Here is a 22,199-nt window from a genome sequence, read left to right on the forward strand (position 1 = left end):
ATAGCTGAAGCTATCCCTTTTCACATTCGATAGCCGAAGCTATCACTATTCACTGATCAGGTAGCTAGAGCTACCACTTTTCACTAATCAGGAAGCCGAAGCTACTACTTTTCACTGATCAGGTAGCCGAAGCTACCACTTTTCACTGATCAGGTAGCCAAAGCTACCACTTTTCACATTTTACACACAAGGTGTACATTTCCTTTTCATAATGAGATCAAAAGATTATCCTTTAGGGACAACCTTTATTGCAACATATGCAAGATCTCATATTCTCGGTATTCACCAATTTCTTTTAAATATCACATCCCATCAAATTTCTATTAACATCAAATTCAATACAATTATAACAAATTATATTTCATGTATATCAATAATATCATGAATAATAGGCTTATTAAATCACGCGAACTTACCTCGGATCCAGAAATGGCAATTTACCATAGTCCATAACCTTGTATTTTCCCGATTTAAGCCCAAAACTCGATTTCCTTGATCTATAATATCACATTTAGCCTAATAATTATTCACACTATTCATATGGGTCTAAAAATCATATTTTTACAAATTTTCATTTTGACCCCTAAATTTTTACATATTTGCACTTTTGCCCCAATGTTCGGAAATTAAAATTCTTCCTATTTTATTATGTTTTATGACATGTTGATCATTTTTCCCTTCTATGACAACATAAAATTCTCACTCTAACATGTACTTATGAATATTAGGTATTTTTACCGATTATGTCATTTTACTCGTTTTCACGTAAAATCGCTTAGCAAAAGTTGTTTAACACAATTTCAAGCTTCATATTCTACCATTAAACATCAAAATACATGCATATCATTCATGGGTAAATTTTTAAACATAAATCCTAGCTCAAAATAATGGTAGAAATGAGTAGATCATGTTACCGGGATTTCAAAAATACATAGAACATTAAAAACGGAGCTCAGAATCACTTACTATTAAGCTTGGAAGCTTGGCCAAACCCTAACCATGGCTGATTTTGGTACATTCTTCTGTATCAAGAAGAAAAGGACACATTTGGGGTTTAAAATTTGTCTTTTAATTCATTTTACCCCTAAATGACCAAAATGCCCTTTTTACTATTCTTTCAAAATTTACCCAACCAAGGCCATTTTTGTCCAAAAAGTTATAAAATGGTTTAATTATAATTTAAGGACCTTAATTTTAAAATTTCATGACAATTAAACACATCTAACATGTAAAACTCAACTTTTGCACTTTTTACAATTTAGTCCTTTTTACTAAATTGAGTGCCCAAACATCAAAATTTTCGAACGAAATTTTCACAAATTCATTTTGTGAAATCATAGACCATAAAAATATAATAAAAATAAAATTATCCTCATCAGATTTGTGGTCCCGAAACCACTGTTCCGACTAAGCCCAAAATCGGGATGTTACACCGTGCACAAGACATGACCGTGTGGTGCTGTGAAGGTGTCCGTTTGGGCCACACGAACTAGAATAAGTTGAGCGTGTGGGTTTTGGGCCAGGCTGTGTGGGCCACATGGGTAAGGCCAATCTAGGCATGTGGGCCCACACGGGCATGTAGGCCCATATTTCTGAAATTTTTCCTAGGGTTGCACGGGTTATTCCAATCGAATTTAGGCCTACCGTAGGGTCGATAAGGGCTAAAAAACCTTAGATTATGTAATCTGATATTCTGATATTCTGATAGTATGCTCTGAGTAGGACACTGTTATGCATGCCTGATTATTCTGCTATATGTAATCTAATATTTGTACACAAGCATGATAAACATGTTATATCTGTATCTATATCTATATTCTGTATCTATATTTGGGGTTGGATTGTATATATGTAGGAAGTGTTCTGTATGGCGACCTTCGCCTATATTTTAGCAGCTTGGTTGCACTTTATCTGATATGTGTCGTAATGACACGATATAGTGTGTAGGGATGGGTGGGTGTTTTTAACCCCACATGGTGTGATGGGATTGTTGGAGTTGGTGTGTAGAGGACGGAGGTAAGATTTTGTATATCTGATATGCATATATGTAACTATTATCTGTATCTGAAATGGACATGAGTCTGAATCTGTATCTGACTGTATATGGGATTTCTGTATGTTTTGCATATCTATTTCTGTAGGTTACACACTGAGTTTACGTAAACTCACTACTGTTTTTCTGTTCCGTTCAAGTAATCCACAGACTTAGGCAGATCGGAGTCGCGGAGTGTTACGGTGACCACACGTCTATGAATTGACTTTATGATTATGGTTTTAGTTTAAATTAAGGATTATTTTGGGAGTTTTGTTGAAATTGGACTCTTCGGACTGCTAGTTTTATTTTTTATTTGAGTTTTTTATTTAAATATTTTATTTGAGACGAATAGCCTAAAACATGGCTTTATCAAAATAAAGGTTTTCTGAAAACTCAAACGAGATTTCCTAGTTAAACTTTTTATGACTTCCCTTATACTTATGTTTTGGCAAATAAATAAATTAAGCAAATGCTTTCAAAAATAGATATAAATGTATATGAGTTTTGAAACTTGAACGACTTGACGAAATGACTTCATTTTCAAAGCCCTACCTTTTGACATCTCCGGATTCGGCCATAATGTCTAGGCTGGGTTTGGGGTGTTATAGGATCCGTACCTGTTTTGTATTAAATGTTGCATCGCATGTTATGCCATGCCATCCGTATCTAATCTGATTATTATCTTGCATCCATAGTATACCAAGTTGTGTATTCTGTTCGACTTCTAATTTCTATATGAATTTATTATATGTTCTGTTTGTATGGGCTGAGTTATACACTGAGTTTTGTAAACTCACCTAATTTTTCTAACTTCTCATGTAATCAACAAACTTACCATCGAGCTGCCTGAGAGCTTGGATTGGTTTTCTGGTTAATACTATAAAACGATTAATGTTTAATTCATTTTTGGACTTTTGGACTGTAAATCTGTTTTTGGAATTTGCTTTATGGTTTTAGCTCATTGGTATTTTTAACGTAAAACTACAAAATTGTACGAATTATCAAATTAGAATTTGATTTTCAAAACTAAAACTTTGAAAATTTTCGCTATTATACTAAATAAATGATTAAGTGATTTTACTGTAAAATAAGTGTTTTCAAACTTGAGATTCTCTAAAAATGCATAAGAGGTTAGCTAAAAGTAGTAACTTCAGATCACACGATTTTCAAAACTAGATTTTAAATTAGGTTTTCAAATGGGAAGCGTAATACCTCAAGATCTAGTCATAACGTCCAAACTAAGTGTGGGGTGTTACAAAACTAGATTTTAAATAAAGTTTTAAATTTTTTGTATTTAATGGTTTGGAAGTGATCCCTTTCTATAGTACTAATCAATAAGTAAAATTTAACTTTTTCATTTGAGTGTTCTACAATAATTAAATTATTTTATTTATTATTTATCTCATATTAATTTAATTAATTAAAGATAAAATAATCATTAAAAATATAATTTCTTTATAAAAGAGTTCTAAAAGGAATTAATTTATTGATTTATCTCTTTATTAATTAAATTAAATTTAAATAAAAATAAAAGTAAAGACATATGATAAATTCTATTGGTCTAAAATTTCTCACTCTACAAATGCCCCTTAAAACTTGGTTATATACACAACTTTTGTTGAGTGTAAAAAGTGGACAAGTCAATTCTAACCTCATTTCACCTCAAAACAACTTCAAATCTTGCAAATCTAAGTTTAAACCTCGAAATTGAAAAGTTTCAATCTTCACAAGATCTTTTCCATTTCGAAGTTTGTGCTTTTACACAACCCCAAATTCGCCTTCACTATTGGGATTTGAGAGATAAGCCTTGAAATTGACCCCAACCCAAAAATTAAGTGTAATTATTTGCCATGTTATTTCTCTTGGCAATTGCAGAGTTAGAAGGTCGGTAATGGCCTTAATTCGCTTTAAATTGAAATTTTTTTCAACTCTTTATAATTTATAAAATTTTAAATTAATAATAGTAAATTTACATTTTGACTCTCCAAAATAAAAAAAATATAATTTAATTCTTTAAAAATTATAAAGATATAGATTATTAAAATAATAAAATTATATTTTTATTATCGTAAAAATATACAATTTAATTCCAATCCTCCCTAAAAAATTTTTTGACTACGCCACTATCTCTTAATTGAAAAATATATTTTAGCTTTGTTACAGATGGGGATAAAAGTTGTTAGTGTTTTTACTCTATCTAGTGATACTAGTTTCTTTCAGAAACCTTGGAAAATAAAATATTTTGTTGATTTGAGTGTGGATATGCAAATGTCTCCTTCTAAAATAAAAGAAATTATATAGACTTAAAGGTGTAAAAACCCTCAAATTTTAAAAATAAAAATTAAGTCTCTACTTTTGTTTTTTTATTTACTTAGGTACTTGAACTTTCACAATGCATCAAAAAGACCTTCAAACTTTTTAAAAAAAATAGTAGTTAAGCCTATGGTTTTTTTACACTCAATTGGGTACTTGAACTTTTAAAATGCATAAAAGGCACTAAAACTTTTTCAAAAAAGTAATTAAACCCATGTTTTTTTTTGCACTAAATTAGATACTTAAATCGCCTCTAATTTTTTTCAATTAAAGTCATAATGTGTCACAACCATAGTGTGACATGTGGCAAAAATGATAAAAATAAAAATCAATAAAAGTTATAAAATGATTAAATTTAATAAAAAATATTTAAAATTAAAATTAGAAAAAATTATAAAAAATTGTAAAATTTTATAAAATCATAAAAATTATAAAATATATAGAAATATAGAAAAAATATATAAAATTTTGTAAAATCGTAAAAAATTATAAAAAAGTAAAGAAATTTAAAATTTGTAAAAAATATAAAATTATCGTACTAAAAGAAGCATTTTATAATTTTTCTATAACTTTATTGATTTTTAATTTTATCATTTTTGTCATATGTCACATTGTGTTGCTACATATGATGACTTCAACTGGAAAAAAACTGGGGGTCATTCACTTTAATGGTCAACAGTTAAAGTTAATGGTTAAAGACCCTTTTTGATGCATTTTATAATTTTTTTATGATTTTTATAAAATTTTACAATTTTTTCTAATTTGTAAATATTTTTGTTAAAATTTAATAATTTGTATAAGTTCTATTGATTTTTATTTTTTTATATTTTTTTGCCACATGTCACGCAGATAGTTGTGACACAAGATGACATTAACTGAAAAAAATGAGGGACAGCTATTCTTTAATGATCAATTGTTAAAGTTAATGGACGAATGACATTTTTTTGTTGAATTTTATTTATATTTGAATAAAAATTTTAATTAGGAAGGAGATAAACTTGATTGACAATTTTTTTAGCTTTAAAATAAAAAGGTGGGTGTCTTGGAAAATTTAAATTTAAATTTAGAAGAAAATTAAGAAAAGAAACGAAAAACAAATTAAAAATGAAATTGATAAATTTAAATTTATAAGAAAAATAGTCTATTGAATCTTAGTTTGATTAGCATAGGCATTGTTGCTAATGCAGGAGGATGAGTCTGAGTACGCTAAAGTGCATTGTTCTTCTATTTATGGATTGGAGATGAGTTATGAGTAATTTTAGGCATAGTATAAAAAAATAGTTTATATGAAATTTTTGTCATTACCCTTTAACGTTTTGGCCACTCAGCTTCAAAAAGTTACAAAATGGTCACTAAATTATTCAAAAATTTTCATTTTAAGTTATTGAACTATTCAAAATTTTTTATTTAAGTAACTGGGCTGATAAGTTTCTTTTTTTAAAAAAAATTTGGGTAGCAAGCTCTAAACGACAATTTGATGATTGGTATAGTGGATTGACACTCATCGACGAGTAGAACATACTTTAGATTCAAGTTAATTCGATGATCAGTGTCGGAGATTGGATAATACAGCTGTTTAGATTTTGGTTTGCAGATTCGTAACTTTCAAATTTGTTTTATGAAAAAAATTGAGCTAGAGAAGAGAAAGGGAATAGGAGTTTTTGATTAATGTAAGTCGTGTGAGCAGAAAAAGCCATGCAACAATGATTTTAATAGTCTAATGACTTAAATAAAACTTTTGGATAATTCAATGACTATTTTGTATCCTTTTAAAGTTAAATAACTAAAACATAAATTTACTAATAATTTAATGATTTTGAGGTAATTTTTCATAGTTTTTAATGCATCGGATGTTACCAAAACCGTTTGGAGAGCAATTTTTTTTTTTTTTGGATTTGGGGGCTTGCTATTGGTCCAAAATAACGACTTCTTAATCCAAAACAATTGGAGACAAAGCGCAGAGCCAAATGGCACAGCCATTATCACAGATCAGCTGAAAGTGAAAACTATTACTGAAAAGCTCCTAACTGTCGTTCGCCGTCGCGCACAACCTCCTCAACCACCGCAGCTTCCGTCGGCCAATGACTTCGTCTCTAGGCACCACCGCCTCTTCTCGAATCTTAGCATCTTCCTCCCCCGGAGTTCGACTTTCTCTCCATCCCCCCACCTCTTTTTCTCTCCTTTCTTTCTCTTCCTCTTTTAAGCCCTTCGCTTTCTCTCCATCTTCTCATTTCTCTTCCCACCAGGTTAATTCCTCCTTTCACATTTCCTAGTTCTTTCTTTCTTTTTATTTTTTTTATTTTTTATATAAATGTTCTTATTCTTTTTAGTTAATTTTGTTTTTTGTTCATAAAATAGAGGAGATCGGCAGTTAATGTGTCGAGTAGCAGAGGATTCGGCACAGTTGCAAGTCCGAAATGTGCAGCTTCGAATCCTGATCAGTTGAAGAGTGCTAGAGAAGATCTCAAGCAACTTCTCAACTCTCAGTTCTGCCATCCTATTCTGGTATTAATGTCTTAATTCTTGTTCTTTCTTTCTTGGGAATAATGTCGCTATGCTCTTTGAGTTTTTAGCATAGAAGAAAGATTTCTCGGTATATTGCGAATAAATGTTTGAATTTAATGAATTTTATTTCATATTTGAAGAAATGAAGTACTTATTAGTAGTTTAGGTAGAGCATTAAGGGTGGTTTCAGTTTAAGCAGCATTAATAATATGTAGAGTGAAAGGATGAAAAGAGAAAGGTGGAGAAGTTAAAAAAAAAAAAAAAGAATTTTGAGTATGTTAGGTAGAAAAGTAAAGCCATGAGCAAGAAAACATGAGGGTGATTATTTTTCACTCTAATACATAGAAACAAATAATTTCAAATTCCAATGCCAAGAGGAGAGAAAAACTGAGAGTCAGTGAGTGTGCATATTTACAAGATCATTCATCATTTTCTTTTAAAACATGTATATTGTGCTTAGTTTTAGCCGAGGATAAACGATGTTTATTTTCATATACTTGAAATTTGATTTTATAAACTTCAGGTTCGCCTAGGATGGCATGATGCTGGTACCTACAACAAGAACATTGAGGAATGGCCACAAAGGGGTGGAGCGAATGGAAGTCTTAGGTTTGAAGTAGAGCTAAAACATGCCGCCAATGCTGGTAACATGTTCTTTGTCTACTTATACAATGTAATTAGTTAGTTGGTAATTGGTAGCACTGTTGTCTCATTATCTTTTGTTTCAGGCCTAGTGAATGCATTGAGTCTTATTCAGCCTATCAAGGACAAGTACTCTGATGTAACTTTTGCTGATTTGTTCCAGTTGGCTAGTGCTACTGCTATTGAGGTCTTGCTTGCTGTTACTCTTGAATGTATATCTTTTTGATTGATTTTGTAGTTGTACTAAGAATCGACATGTAATTCAGGAGGCTGGAGGACCCAAAATTCCCATGAAATATGGAAGGGTGGATGTCTCCGGTCCTAATGAGTGTCCTGAGGAGGGCAGGCTACCTGGCAAGTGAACCTTATAATGGTGCATGATTGTTCATGTCAATTTAAATTGTGGGGAGATTCCTAAATTAAGAAATGTAACTGGAAACTTGAGGCATACAATCCATTGGCAAGCTGGGCTGCTAACTGGCTTGAATGATTGGACAATGAATTGAACGTGTCTTGTTTTAGTCCATTTAATTCTGAATTTCTGGGAAGTTTACTGCACTGTTGTGAAGTGGTTATGGTTAACAGATTATTTATCTGTATCTGGAAAAGGAAGAGATATAACTATATGCTCCCTAATCTGCAGCATATAGCAGCAAATACCTGAAATGACATTATTATAGATTAATAAGAATATGGGGATCCTTAAAATTTTCAGAAGAGTACTAGGTTCTTAAAGATAAACAGGCGGACCATGTTTTAGCCGTCATTGTATGACAGTTGTTCACCTAAGAACCTAGAATATTATTAACATAGCTTTATGTTGCCTTACGTTTGCACACTTCGTGCTTCTAGGTTGTTTAGACTTAAGACTATTAGCATAATTTGAGTATTGCTTATGCCTCCTTTTTCCCTCATAGGTACCAATGCATTCGCTTATGCTTATGTCTAGAGACCACTAACCTTATAGCGTTTCTCTGTTGCTTAGATGCTGGACCACCTTCACCTGCTGATCATCTACGAGAGGTTTTCTACCGAATGGGATTAAATGACAAGGTAAACTTCATTGTAAAAATCCTTATTATGATGGAACAATGATCTTAATCATCTGACCTTCTGACATGTAGGAAATTGTTGCATTATCTGGTGCACACACGCTTGGGAGGTCCAGACCAGAACGTAGCGGTTGGGGTAAACCAGAAACCAAATATACGGTATTTAATCTGCCTGTGTTGATATGGATAGGGAAAATCTTTGTCTCAGTAACTTCAGTCGTTTATTTATCATTTCTGATTCTTGATCGAGGCTAGAAATTTTTGGGGGAAATGCTTACCGTTATAGTTTATTGTACTTACCATAGAAAATACAAAGTGCCATTATTTAGCAAATTAATATTCCTAAGAGAAGCAGTCCCCTTATCCTAGATGCATTTGGCTTCAATAGGATAAATACGGGGGGACTGCCTCCAAATATTTGATCAAATCTGAACCTTGACTAAGAACTGGCCTGTCAACCTCTTGAAGTTCTTGATGCCAAACCTGCCAATAGATATGATCAGTAACAAACACATGAGGTCAATATTTCGTAAGAACAAAACGTATGAGAAAGAAACGCCTCTTCTATCAGATCTAAGTTACTTCTTATGCTATCTTGGTCGTTTTTGATGCTGAATCATATGGTTCTAGAATGGCCGTTCTTTCCTATTTAGATTCCCCTTAAAATTTAACTATCGGACTTTCTAGAGGTGAGCCAGGAGAAAGAAATTTGAACTTACTTTAAAAGCTTATCATGACATTGAATCCTCGACAGAATGAAAATTCGGTGGCTAAGAGAGTGTTCAAACAAAATGAATTTGGTTCTACTAACTCAGCCTCAGATAGCTATCCATATTTTTTTGAATTTAGTAAGCAAAATGTTTGGGGTTGCATAGTTTGCCAGTCATATCATATGTTCATGTCTTCAAAGATATGCTTCCCTAAGTGGAACAGGAATGGTGGTGGTTCTAGTAGTTACGAGTATACCAATAACTGTGATGAAGGACTTAAATAGGATTTTCCTTCTTGAATAACAGAAAGATGGGCCAGGAACACCAGGAGGACAGTCTTGGACAGTTCAATGGTTGAAGTTTGACAATTCATACTTCAAGGTTTGAACTTGAAATCAGTTTCTCTTCTTGAGTAAGAGGAGATTCAAAAGTGTTAAGACTCTCTTGTATCCGTACAGGACATTAAAGCAAAAAGGGATGAAGATTTGCTTGTGTTGCCAACTGATGCTGTTCTTTTTGAAGATCCCTCTTTCAAGGTAAATATACTGAGTTCATTCTTAACCGGTAAGAAATATAATCGTAGGCTTGGCTAAACAGTACACAATTTGCAGGTATATGCTGAGAAATACGCTGAAGATAAAGAGACATTCTTCAAGGATTATGCAGAGGCACATGCCAAACTTAGCAACCTTGGGGCCAAATTTGATCCTCCAGAGGTTTGTTTGTAATGGATAGTTGCGTGTTTAATGTTTATCACTTTCATGAAAAAGAAATAAGTTTAATTAGTAAAAAGTGCTAGGCGTTTGTTACTATTAATCCCACTTTTCCTTCTATCAAAATGGTGTTCTATTTTGACATTTGGGGAATATCTGCATGCATACAGTTGCTTGTTAAACATGCCTCACCCAAGTTTTTAGTGAGTATTAGGTACCAATAAGAAGTTGACTTTTCTCTGAACGGATCATGACATCTTAGAATAAGCAAAAGATAAATAATAGGGTCTTTTCTGTGTGAATTCCAGTGTTATTGAAATATTGTAAGTTGCTCATAGTTATCGTACGTAAAAGGTACAATTTTTTTAGTTTAGCAAGTACCTAAGATTAGTCATTGAGTTAGACTCTAATGTGCAAGATTTTCCTTGAAGATCTGAATGTTGGTTTGTTACAATTGAGATCAGGGTATTGTGTTAGATGATATTCCAGTACAAGCTGCACCGGAGAAGTTTGTAGCTGCCAAGTACTCAACAGGAAAGGTCGTAACCTCAAATGCTTTATTTAATATTGCTCTGTTACTTTTTTCTGTCTTGTAATAAATGAATTGAACGAGTGTTTGGAATTGCAGAGAGAGCTGTCAGATTCCATGAAGCAGAAGATTCGAGCAGAATATGAATCATTTGGGGGAGGCCCAGATAAGCCTCTACCAACCAATTATTTTCTAAATATCATAATTATTATTGGTGTGTTGGCCATTTTGACATCTCTTCTGGGTAATAATTGATTACTTTTAACTTTCCCCATTTTTGCTCTTTTGATTAGATGTCAAGGTCTTTTTCCTGCCTGGAAAGAGAATCCAACCCAGTAAATTATGTTATGACATGAGTCCTTTTTTGGGACTGTCGTGTTTTGTATTTTATTCTCTGTCCGTTGCTTAAATTAAATATATACACAACACAATATTGTCGTAATCAGGTTTATTTATATTTTTTAAAAGAAAAGATAGACTTGGAAACAGGCTTAAAAAGAAAGTCCTTTTTCTTGTTTATTTAGGTTATGGTTTTGAAAGGCTTTACTTGTATGCTGCAATTTATCAAAGTTATTACCCAATGCTCATCTATTTTCTTGTGTTGGTGAGGATAAAATTTGAGATAAAGGAGCTGTTAATCTTTAAAATCAAGATAAGATGCATTGTATCTCAATTCTCAAATCAATATAGTCACCTATAAAATTTAAATTTAAAATGCTCAGAGATGTATATATATATATATAGCTTCCACTAAGATTCCATAGGTTGAAATTCGGTTTTCCTTTTATATAACAAATTAAATAATTTATTATAAATTTATAACATCTTCTACTTTAATTATGAATTTGTAACCAAATCAACAATATTATCGGTCTGCTCTACCCTTTTCTTTCTCTATAACCTTCTTCATCAAACTTGCATGTCATTTCATCTGAAAGAAAATGATTGCAATATAAATTTGCTTAAAAATGTTTCGACAAAAATATTAAATTCGAAAAATAGACTTAGATGAAAAAAATTAGATATTATTAAAATATGAGTCGAATTTGAGCTCAAATATTTATAGCCTAACCTAGCCCGACTCAGTTCGATCTGACTTGTTTTTAAGTTTATAATATTTTATATTATGTAAACTATAACACATTAAAATAATAAACATATACTATATATATGATACAACTCTAATATAAATATTAAAATAATGTTAAGATGAGTGTATAAAAAAAATCAATAAATATAAAATATAAAATTATTAAATATTAAAATAAAATAATATGAGTGGGCTTAAATGGGCTTGGATTAATCTTTTGCAAATATGGATGAATTTTGACAAAATTTTAAACTCATATTTTGAACCGACCAGACTTAAACAAATACAAAAAATGTTAATATCATATTTAAACTCAACCCAAATCTATCTTGATTCTATTCACCAACACCTTAATATTAAGCCACTCATTTACTTTTTTAAGGTCCAATTACAATATATCTATCTAGTTCTGTCACATCATTTAGGTTTCTCCGTTGCCTTGGGTAGAGGTAAATGACCCCTAATATGGGTCATTAATTAAATAATATCTCGAGTTTGGCAATGATAATTTGGTATATGTAACACACCATTACTTAAAATATGTCTATGATTAATTAATTTTTGAGTTTGAAGAATAATCGAAGGATACCCAATTAAAAAAATGATATCAAAACACATGTTAAGTAATTGTACTAAACTTGTTTTTGTTTATCTTTTAGTTTTTTTAATAATTCAAATACATTTAAGTAATTATCGTTTTATAAGATCATAATGAAAATATAATATTTGATATTAATTCAAAACGAATATGTTATTTAGATTTTTATAAGGCATGATTAGTTTTGAAGATCACTTTTAATTCTAGATATTTTACTAGTTAATTCTAATAAAGCCCTGAATGATATATATACATATATACATATATTTGTAACAATACTCTCAATAACATGACATGAAGATTCATTATTAACTTGAATTTGATTGAAGTTTCATATATCGAAACTAGTATCAAACTAAACGAAGGAAAATCGATTAAAGGGTTGTAGTACAAATATTAATGAGATGGATTGAATTAATATCCATGCATTTTTGTATTTTATAATGTATTCAAAAATAGAAATTAAAAAATATATATCATAATAATATGTAAGATGCAAAATATTTATAATAGATATAATTTATAAATAAACTGAATATGATATTAAACATATAAATAAATTAAACAAAAAGATTTTTTTTCATAATTTTATCTGCAAAGATATAACACCTCAATTTCATATTAATAATTCATAGTAATTATGAATAATTAACAAAGAGTATTATGTTGCTTGAGTTTTTTGAAAAAATCATTATAAATCATGTAAAACAAAGTTAGAAGCGATCAATTAGGAAAAGTTGAGTAAAACTATTGAATTAGTCACTTAATTATTAGCGTGTTTTTATTTTTAATTAATTATTAGTGTGTTTAGGGGTGAAGCCAGAAAATTCTTTTAGGGGGGCCGAAATGAAATTTAATTTTTAATAGTTTATATCTTTATAATTTTTAAAGGATTAAATTAAATTTTCATAATTTTATAGCGGGCCAAAGTACAAATTTTCTTTACTAATTTAAAATTTTAAAATTTTCTAAAGGGCCAAAACAATAATTTTCCATTTTAAGGGGGTCGGGGCCCCTGCTAGCCCCCCTGGATTCGTCTCTGAGCATGTTTCTATTTTTAATTGAATCACTAACGTTTTAGATCATTTCTATTCGGGTCACCCATGTTTTAGATCATTTCTATTTTGGTCACTCTCTGTTAGATGATTAACGGAAGTGATGATGTGGTCTTTTTTCTAATTAATATAAAACAAATTTAGTGTTCAATATTTACACATTCTATCAATTCCTCAAACACATATAATTAAATATAAACTATATATTATGAAAAAGTACAAAGTACAAAATACAATATAATATATATTTATATAAATAATATTATGTGTTTATAAGACTCAAATATGCATTTACCCCCCCCCCACGAAGTTGACATTTTCTCCTAAGTTGGTATTCAAAATTTCATTTTGTCAAGAGTTTTGGTACTTTTTTGCTACTGTATATACTTAGTTTTTGCTACTAACATTTTATCTCTTCTTTGAGATAAATAATATTATATTTCAAGAAATTATGCTACCAAGCGTGGAACAACTAGCATTGTTGTTTCACTTCATATCTCTTTCAAAGTAACAATTCTTGTTTAGAATAGCTATCATGTTCAGAATAATTGTTCAAGAATAGCTATGTTCAGAATAGTGCTTTAGTTAGAATAGTTGTCAATCCAGTGTAGTTGTTATTTGAGAACAACTTCTGTTGAGAACAACTAAAGTTTGGAATAGCTCTTGTTTAGAATACTAGTGTTTCTGAAATAATTATGTTTAGAACAACCGTTGTTTGAAACAACTTATATTTAAAACAAAAGTATTTTTCTAGAAGAGCCATTATTTAGAACAAACTCTATCAAGAAAAGCATCACTACAAAACAACTCTTGTTCAAAAAAACCTCTACATTGAGAACAACAATGTTGAAAATAACTCAGGTTTGAAACAAGTCAAAATAACCATTATTTAGAAACAACTTTCATCAAGAACAACCATTGTCTTATGGTTTAAGAGATGTTCCATGAAAGATGTTTCACATTGTACCGCTTTACCAAAGTAAAACAAACGAAAATAGCCTTAGAATATGACAGGGTTCTTAAGTTGTCTTCACTCTTAGGATGTTTTAAAGAGCTTAACTTGGGGGATCAGATATGTAGATAGTTAAGAAGTTTCCTCTTGACCTTTTTCGTTCCCTTCGAAAGAAAAAAATGAAAGGTAGTTAGGTGTGAAGTTAAGTTGCTTCAAACAGATGATGGTGGAGTGTTCTCTCCTTTGATTTCAATCTAAAACGACATGACATTCCTCGTAGATTGTCTTGTCCACGTCCATCAGAGCAGAATGGTCTTGTAGGAGGGAGACATAAGCAAATTGTAGAAGTTAACCTTTCCCTCTTGGGAAAGCAATTATGCCTTTTAGGTTTTGGAATGATGCCTTCACTACTGTCATTTTCCTTATAGACAAGTTACGTACTAAGGGTTTTACAAGTAAATCTCTTTATGAGAAACTTTTTCATGTTAAACCTAATTATGTTTTCTAAGAAACTTTGGTTTTTTGTCTTATCCCCACCTTAGACCTTATAACTCTCATAAACTGTAATTTAAATCTTTTCCTTGTTTGTTTCTTAGCTACTCTCCCTTTCATAAATGTTATAAGTATCTTGATATTAGTGGTTAAGTTTATATCTTTAGACATATCCAATTTAATGAAACTGTGTTCCCTTACATCATTTTGTTTACCTAGCCCCATCCCATCTCATTCATCAAACATGTCAAATCAGTGTCTATTAGAAAGCTTGTTTAGTTCCTTATGTCTTTTCTTGCAGTCACACTTAGGCTGACATCTCACTTTTCTTCCTCAGCTTCACCCACTCTTTTGTCCACTTCTTTCTTAACCTCTCCTATTACATTATCATCATGAAGTCTTCCTTTACCCACTTTAGCTACCCCTGATGCCCTTTTCTTCTCCTCAACTAATACTACTATTCCTTTTTCCATCTTAGCTGAAGTTATTCCTCTGTCCTCATCCTTACCAATACCACCACTCACTACCTTTAACTCCCATTCCATGATTACCAGAAGTAAAAGTGGCATATTTAAACCTAAGGCATATATTGTTCAATCAGCTAATCTTTTAGAGGTTGGACCAACTGATATTCATAAAGCTATACAACATCCAATCTGATGAGAAGTTGTGCATTAAGAACTTGAGGCTTTGACTAAAACTGGGACTTGGTCTTTGGAAGTTTTACCAATAGCCAAGAAAGTAATGAGGTGCAAGTGGTAGTTTAAAGACATCTAGATGGGTCAGTTTCCAGGTATAAGGCTCGACTGGTTGCAAAGGGATGCTCATAACAGGTGGGCTATGATTTTTATGAAACGTTTAGTCATGCGGTGCAAGCAACAACAATTTGAAAAATATTAGTTGTTGCAATCATAAATAGTTGGTCACTTGGGCAAGTAGATGTCAATAATTCATTTCTTAATAGTATATTGACTGAAGCACTTTATATGGTGTAGCCTCCCAGATTTGAATTTTTTTAGGATAAACCCGATTGAGCAATGAATAAGTAAAATAATGAAGAAATTAAAAAGATAAAACACAAATATTTAAGTGAAAAAATCCCTCTGAAAAGGATAAAAAAATCACATGCAAAAGAATATTTCACTATAATAAAGGAGAGCACAAGAGATGGAGATAAAACTAAACCCTTAAACCCAAAAATAATAACCCTAAAAACGTAAACACAAAATTCTAAAAAAACTGTAAAAGCTAATATCTAAATGTGTTATGGGTTATGTTTCTAAGATGAAAATTGGTCTATTTATAAGCTAAATTCGTAGGTCAAATAATATTAAAATAACCTACATTAATTAGAGTTTGATTGGAAAAATAATCAGAATTTGATTGGAAGAAGAAAATTGAAAAAATTGCATAACACGTTGCCTCATCGTGACATGGCTACTACCTTATTAGGACGCCCATCATCACGTCGTCGGAACAAGGTGTCTCTTCTTGTCAAGATGTTGGTGGTCGTGTCGTCAAGACGATAGCTATTCCTTATCAGGATGTCAACTTTGTTTCGACCAAAAAATACGAGGCATACTCTAAAAAGTTGAAGATCCTTTTGGTTAGGAACTTGTTGTAAGCCTTAGAAATCTTTATATGATTTTAAGCAAGCGCCTAGGGCCTAGTTTAACAGACTAAAATGGCTTTTTATTTCACAATTTCAATTTCAAGCATCTATTGCTTATCCATCTTTGTTTATCAAGGTTACAACTTAGTCAAAACTTTTTGTCATGGTGTATGTGGATGATATAATTGTCACAGGGGACTCAGATCTTGATATTGTTCTTTTCACTTAGAAGTTTCATCAAGAGTTCTCGTTGAAAGATTTAGGGCAATTTAATTTTTTCCTTGGAGTGGAAGTTCAACATCTGCCAATAGGTGTTTTCTTGAGTCAAAGAAAGTATACCACAGAGTTGTTGACTAAGGCCTTTAAATTGGAAGCTCAATCTATTCCTACATCTATGGTTAGTTGCCTAAGTTAATTCCTTCAAGGAAACATTTTGTTGAAGGTTGTCATCAATAATTGAAGTATTATGGGAGCCTTGCAATATGTTTTCCTTACTAGACTAGATATTGTATGCAGTGTGAATAAGGTGAGCCAATACATAAGCTCACATTTTGATACTATCTGGAAGGCAATCAAAAGAATTCTGAGGTACTTATGTAGCTTATTGGACTATATGGTTTTTTGTAAAGGGACCAAGTCTTAGTTAATTTGTTATGCTGATGCAGATTGAGTAGCCTGTGTGAAAGATTGCAGGTTTACATCAGGTTTTTGCATCTATTTGGGAGGCAATCATATGGCTTGGAGATCTAAAAAGCATATTGTAGTTTCCAGGTCCACTTTAGAGGCAGAGTACATGAGTCTTGCTAATGTAGTCTTTGAAGGAATTACATATTCCCACTAATGGCAAGTTACTTGTTTGGTGTGACAACACTTGAGTAGTTTGCACGGCAGCTAATCCGACTCATCATGCTCGAATTAAGCATGTTGAGTTAGATATTCACTTTGTCAACTTGAAGTTAATTTTGTTCCTTAAGAAGATCAAGTGGTTGATATTTTAACCAGACTAGTCACTTCAGGGTGTTTTTAGATGTTAAGGTATTAGTTGGATGTTCGCTAGCTAGGATCTTGTTGTATTTTCTCTCTTTAAGAAGGAGAAAACTAAGAGAATATTAGACTATAAAGTCAAAACTGTTGAATTCGATTACATTCAGTTAGTTAATGTCAGTTAATTCAATTACTCTTTCTGTTATCATTAGTTACAATTGGTGTATAAATATGCATTATGCAAAGAGTTGTAATCAGATGAGTTGGTTATCAAGAATCAAACTATACTCAATTTTCATTTTCTTTGTTTCTCTGTTCTCATTTGCTTAGTTGCTTCTCTAAGTCATGTGATCTTCTAACAATGAGAATGTTGATTCTTACTAAGTAGCCTAAAAGAATCGTGGAAACATTAGAACTCGAGTGTGGAGAAAGGAGCTTTCCCATCAAAGTCTCAAAAATTTCAGGTATTTGAGTTGGAATCAAGTCCTATAAATAAATGTAACTAAAAACGAATACCTTAAAAGTAAAGCCTCTTAATTTTGATATTAGCAATAACCAAGTAAGTGCACAAAACCCCAAAGTATAAGAAAATGGAGTGTCATTGATCTTAAACTCTAAATTAATTTATACCCTTTTTCATATCGCAACCGCTAAACCTTTTATTTTAGGTCGCCGGCTCTCCGTATCTTCGGAAGATAACGCCTTTCTTTTGCTAAAATTATTGTTCATACTTGTACTATTATTACCTTTGTCGATGTTGCTATCGTTGTTGACGACCTTGTCATTGTTATTATCACTATTGTCGTCGGTGTTGTTGTCATCATCGTCTTTGTCAATGTTTGTGCAAGAAAGATGAAGGGATTTGAGAAGGTAAGCTTGAATTTTCTCTAGGTCTGATAATTGAAGAGGCTTTAACATGAATTCTTCAGCTCCTCCTTCCAGGCACCTGCTACCATTTGTCGTTTTAATTAATATCAATTAATTATTTAAATAATTAATTGTATATAAATAAATAAAATGTACATGCTAATTCTAGAAGGAACATTCTCTGATGACATGACCACGACTGGTACATCTTTCCATGAAGATCCCTGCAGATGTAAGCAAAATCCAATGAAACTATTATAATATTTGAAAATATAAATAATGGTTACTGATCTACTAAATTAATCTTAAACTTCAGTCCTCCAACCAAATGGGAATTATTTGTTAAAATCATATATGGCCCTTCAAACATTTTTTTTTTCCATATATAAAAGCTACAAATTTCTCCCAAATTTGCTCTTCATTAAAAATATAAAAATAGTTTTCGTTATGATTCGGTCCATGAATAAATTTAATTAAATATTATTTTTCAACATTTAAAATAAATAAAAATATTATTTCATATATATAATATTAACCGATATAATACTAATTAAGCTTATATTTATAAAATACATATTATTAGTATATTGTTATTAAACATAAAAAATTTAAATGATATTAATAATAGTCTACTAGTGTTCATAAACAATGCCTTAATAATATCATTCTATGAAAATTAATTCAATTAAAATATTTTAAAAAATAAAAATAAATAGTAATAGTAGTGAAGATGAGTGAATAGTTGGATAGGTTTCAATGCATGTGAGGCAATAGTATTTTTTCTTTCTTGAATTAGCTTCCTTGGTTTAGTGAATGAGCGGGGTGTACTGCAGTGTATTTAGTTTCTTCTTTTTTTTTTATCTCATGTTATAATATCGTTATAATATCTAATCTTATACACACTACCCATCCAAACCCAAACTTACTGATCCAAGAATTCATATAATTTATACGCATTATAAATTAAATCCAAAGAGTTTAAGAAGGATTGGTTGACCTTAACACGTTTGAGTAAATCATAGCCGCTCATTCCGGGCATACAAAAGTCTGTCATGATTAAGTTGACTTTAAGTCCCTACATTTGATCAGAAAAGTATTAATCATGTAAATAAACAAACATTGTAAACTCAAAAATTCCAGGGGTGAAATTATATTAGATAGAATAGAATGATGAAATTAAATTGGACCAACAGAGATTTATAATATGCATTTAGCTTTTAGTCCTACTGGGAAAAAATTTATGTGAAAAGTAACATAAATAATATCTCTAGAGGGACTTAATTTCATGTAAATGCACATTATAAAAGCTATAATGGTCAGAGTTTATTTTTCCTTTTCCATTCACATTCCTAAACATGTAAATGTGTAAATAGAATATAAATATTTATATAAGTCCTTCAATGCAAATTGGTTTCTAAGAAGAAAGAGAGTAGAATTTAAATGTACCATAAGCAATAGTGTGTCTGATAAAGTGAAAAGATTCTTAAAAAAAAATAAAAGAGTTTGATAAGAGAAAAGTTTAATTTTTTATTTTTAAAAATGATCCTTTTCACCCTTGCATATAGAAAAAAAATCTCTTATTTCAAAATTTATGTATATATATATATATATATATATATTTTTTTTTTTTGGTGCCCACCCATCCAAGCAAAACCTTATCGTTGAAAGCTTACGTTTTGAATAAGGTGAATGAGAGGTCATTGTTATATACAAACACAAAATCTTTTATCATCAAACCAAATTAATGGATTGAATATTGCTTATGGTATAATATTGAAGAACATACCTCTCGTTGCGAAGATTGGGAACAAGAAGATGAGTTAGAAGAAGATGAGGAAGAAGAAGAAGAAGAAGAAGAAGCTGTTGAGTCAGAATCCAGATTATTCAACAGACCAAGATATTCCAAAGCTTTATCCCCAGAGTCCACACAGGTCACTGCAATTACATATCCATATAGAAACAATCAACAATCATTCAGAACCAAACACTGGTTACATACATATTATACTATATACTCACCTTGGTATGAAGATACTTTGAGGAGTTTCTCCAATAACTTCCTGTCTATAACACTGTCATCAACTGCCAATACATGAAAATGATGTCCTTGTTCTTGTTGTCCCTCCTGCGCCTGCATTTCTGGTTCTTGTTTATGCTGCTGTTGGGTTCTGTCTTGAATAATATTGTCTGATGATTTCATCAACTCCATAGATAAGAAACCTGTTTAGTTTGTTGGACTGTTTTGTTTCTATGGTGGGTGTCCTTGCAGGCCTTTTTATATACCTAACTGCTATGAAGAGAAAGAAAGAAGGAAAGGAAAGAGAATTGATATGCTTTTGATGGAGCATGAATGAAGAGAGTGTGTGAGAGAGAGAGAAGGAAAAAAAAGGGTGTTTCCCATAGGTTTTTATGAAGTAGGTGAGAAGGGGCAACTGTATTTTGCAGCAAATAGAAAAGAAAAGAGAAGAAAAGAAAGGAAAGGAAAAGACCAAAGAGTGAAATTTCAAGCTATGAGAAAAAAAAAAAGGGAAATGCTTTATTTGCAAATTCGTCCCTAAAATATTCCTTGATTCTTTCCTAGGTACTTAAAAAATATATATTTTTTGAATTAATACTCATTTTGTCTCAATTTATCTAAAAAATTTAATAAAAAAATCTATGACATGGGTAGGCAGATATTGACACATTCTTTTTTGTTAAACTCGATAAAATTATAATTTTGAAATTTCAAACAATGTGACACATCCTTAACCTTAATATTTTGAACCTTAAAGATCAAGTTTGAAGACAACCCATATTTTGAAAGGGTCTAATATTTTTTTTTCCAAACTCTTCCAAATTTCGGACAGGTAACTTTACCCATGAATATGTCTATTTTAGTACCACTTCTGGTAAAACAAATCTTTAAGTGTCTAGGTAAGAATTGAGTAATAATTTAGGGGCCAATTTGATTATAAAACCAAAAGAAAAGGGAAAAGAAAAAAATTGTGATCTCTCACTAGATTCTCTACAACATGTGCTGGTACAACCACTTATCTCTTTCTTTTCTCTCTGTCTTTTTCTCTTCTTTTTTTCTTTTCTTTTATTTGCTTTGGATTTTGTTTGATTGCTAAGGAAAATCCAGTGCCAGATTATGTTGCCATTTAGTCATCATAGTGTAAGCAAGGTTTTTGATTTTTGGGGTTTGATTTTGATGGCTTTGATTTTCTTTTTCAAAATAAAGAATGGTTAACTAATAAAACTACTATTAGTTTTAATTAAGAGGTTTAAATATTACTGTCTTTGGTCTTTTTGGTTAGGGTTTTGTAATATAAAATATATATTAAATCAATGTCATATCAATGTTGCTTTGCATGCTTAAGACTTGGTGGGATCAATTTGTTCCAACTAACAGATTGTGAGATTGTGACCCATCATTTTTTTCCTCTTTTCTCTCACATTTCTATATATTTTTTAAAGTTAACAAAGGTGAATAATTAAGATTTAGGTTTTGGTATTAATTTTTACAAATTAAATTATAAGTTTATTATAATTTTTATTAGTATATTTAGATATATGTTATTTTAATAATTTGTGTGTTAAAAAATTATTTAGAATAAATGAAATAAATTCTAAAGATTTATAGCACTCAATTAATTAAATGATGTCATTAAGAGCGTAAATAAAGAGTATGCAGTGCTTTGGCCCTCCTAAGAATTAGTAAATATATTTTTAATGTCTTTAAAATTTATGAATTTTAAATTAGTATAATAATGAAAATATATATTTTAATCCCTTAAAATAATTATGATATATCTCTGACTCGTAAAATAAAATTTTAATTTCACACTTATCCTCAAAAATTGATCCATGAAGCAAAATATCACATAGGTTGACACAACACTTCTACCACTATGACACTAAATTATATTGTTGGCAACAAAAGTATTACTAATACTAGTAATTATCCATGGAAATTATTGATTTCCTTTTGCATCCTTCTTTTATTTCATTTTTAGAGAAAATGTATTTTTTCATTTTTTTTTACAAAATTTTATGTTTTAAAACATT

At 30.8% G+C, this 22,199-nt stretch overlaps 2 protein-coding genes across 2 annotated transcripts; one reads left to right on the forward strand and one right to left on the reverse strand.

Annotated features, from left to right (window-relative positions):
* The first annotated feature begins 6,222 nt into the window (after positions 1-6,222).
* Positions 6,223-11,001, forward strand: LOC108484599 (probable L-ascorbate peroxidase 6, chloroplastic/mitochondrial). Its single transcript, XM_017788447.2, has 12 exons — positions 6,223-6,594; positions 6,707-6,853; positions 7,377-7,497; positions 7,582-7,682; positions 7,762-7,849; positions 8,481-8,548; positions 8,620-8,706; positions 9,564-9,638; positions 9,716-9,793; positions 9,869-9,973; positions 10,435-10,509; positions 10,599-11,001. The coding sequence occupies exons 1-12, from the start codon at positions 6,430-6,432 to the stop codon at positions 10,752-10,754; spliced, it is 1,266 nt and encodes a 421-aa protein (XP_017643936.1). The 5' UTR covers positions 6,223-6,429; the 3' UTR covers positions 10,755-11,001.
* A 6,717-nt stretch (positions 11,002-17,718) lies between these two features.
* On the reverse strand, positions 17,719-20,634 carry LOC108483977 (two-component response regulator ORR9-like). The gene is made up of 5 exons (XM_017787557.2): positions 20,169-20,634; positions 19,936-20,084; positions 19,147-19,224; positions 18,306-18,373; positions 17,719-18,228 (listed from the first exon to the last, which is right to left on the reverse strand). Exons 1-5 carry the CDS (start codon positions 20,356-20,358, stop codon positions 17,919-17,921), a joined length of 795 nt encoding a protein of 264 aa, XP_017643046.1. The 5' UTR covers positions 20,359-20,634; the 3' UTR covers positions 17,719-17,918.
* Positions 20,635-22,199: the final 1,565 nt, after the last annotated feature.

The sequence above is a fragment of the Gossypium arboreum genome, chromosome 6, assembly GCF_025698485.1.
Source record: "Gossypium arboreum isolate Shixiya-1 chromosome 6, ASM2569848v2, whole genome shotgun sequence".
Taxonomy (NCBI): Eukaryota; Viridiplantae; Streptophyta; class Magnoliopsida; order Malvales; family Malvaceae; genus Gossypium; species Gossypium arboreum.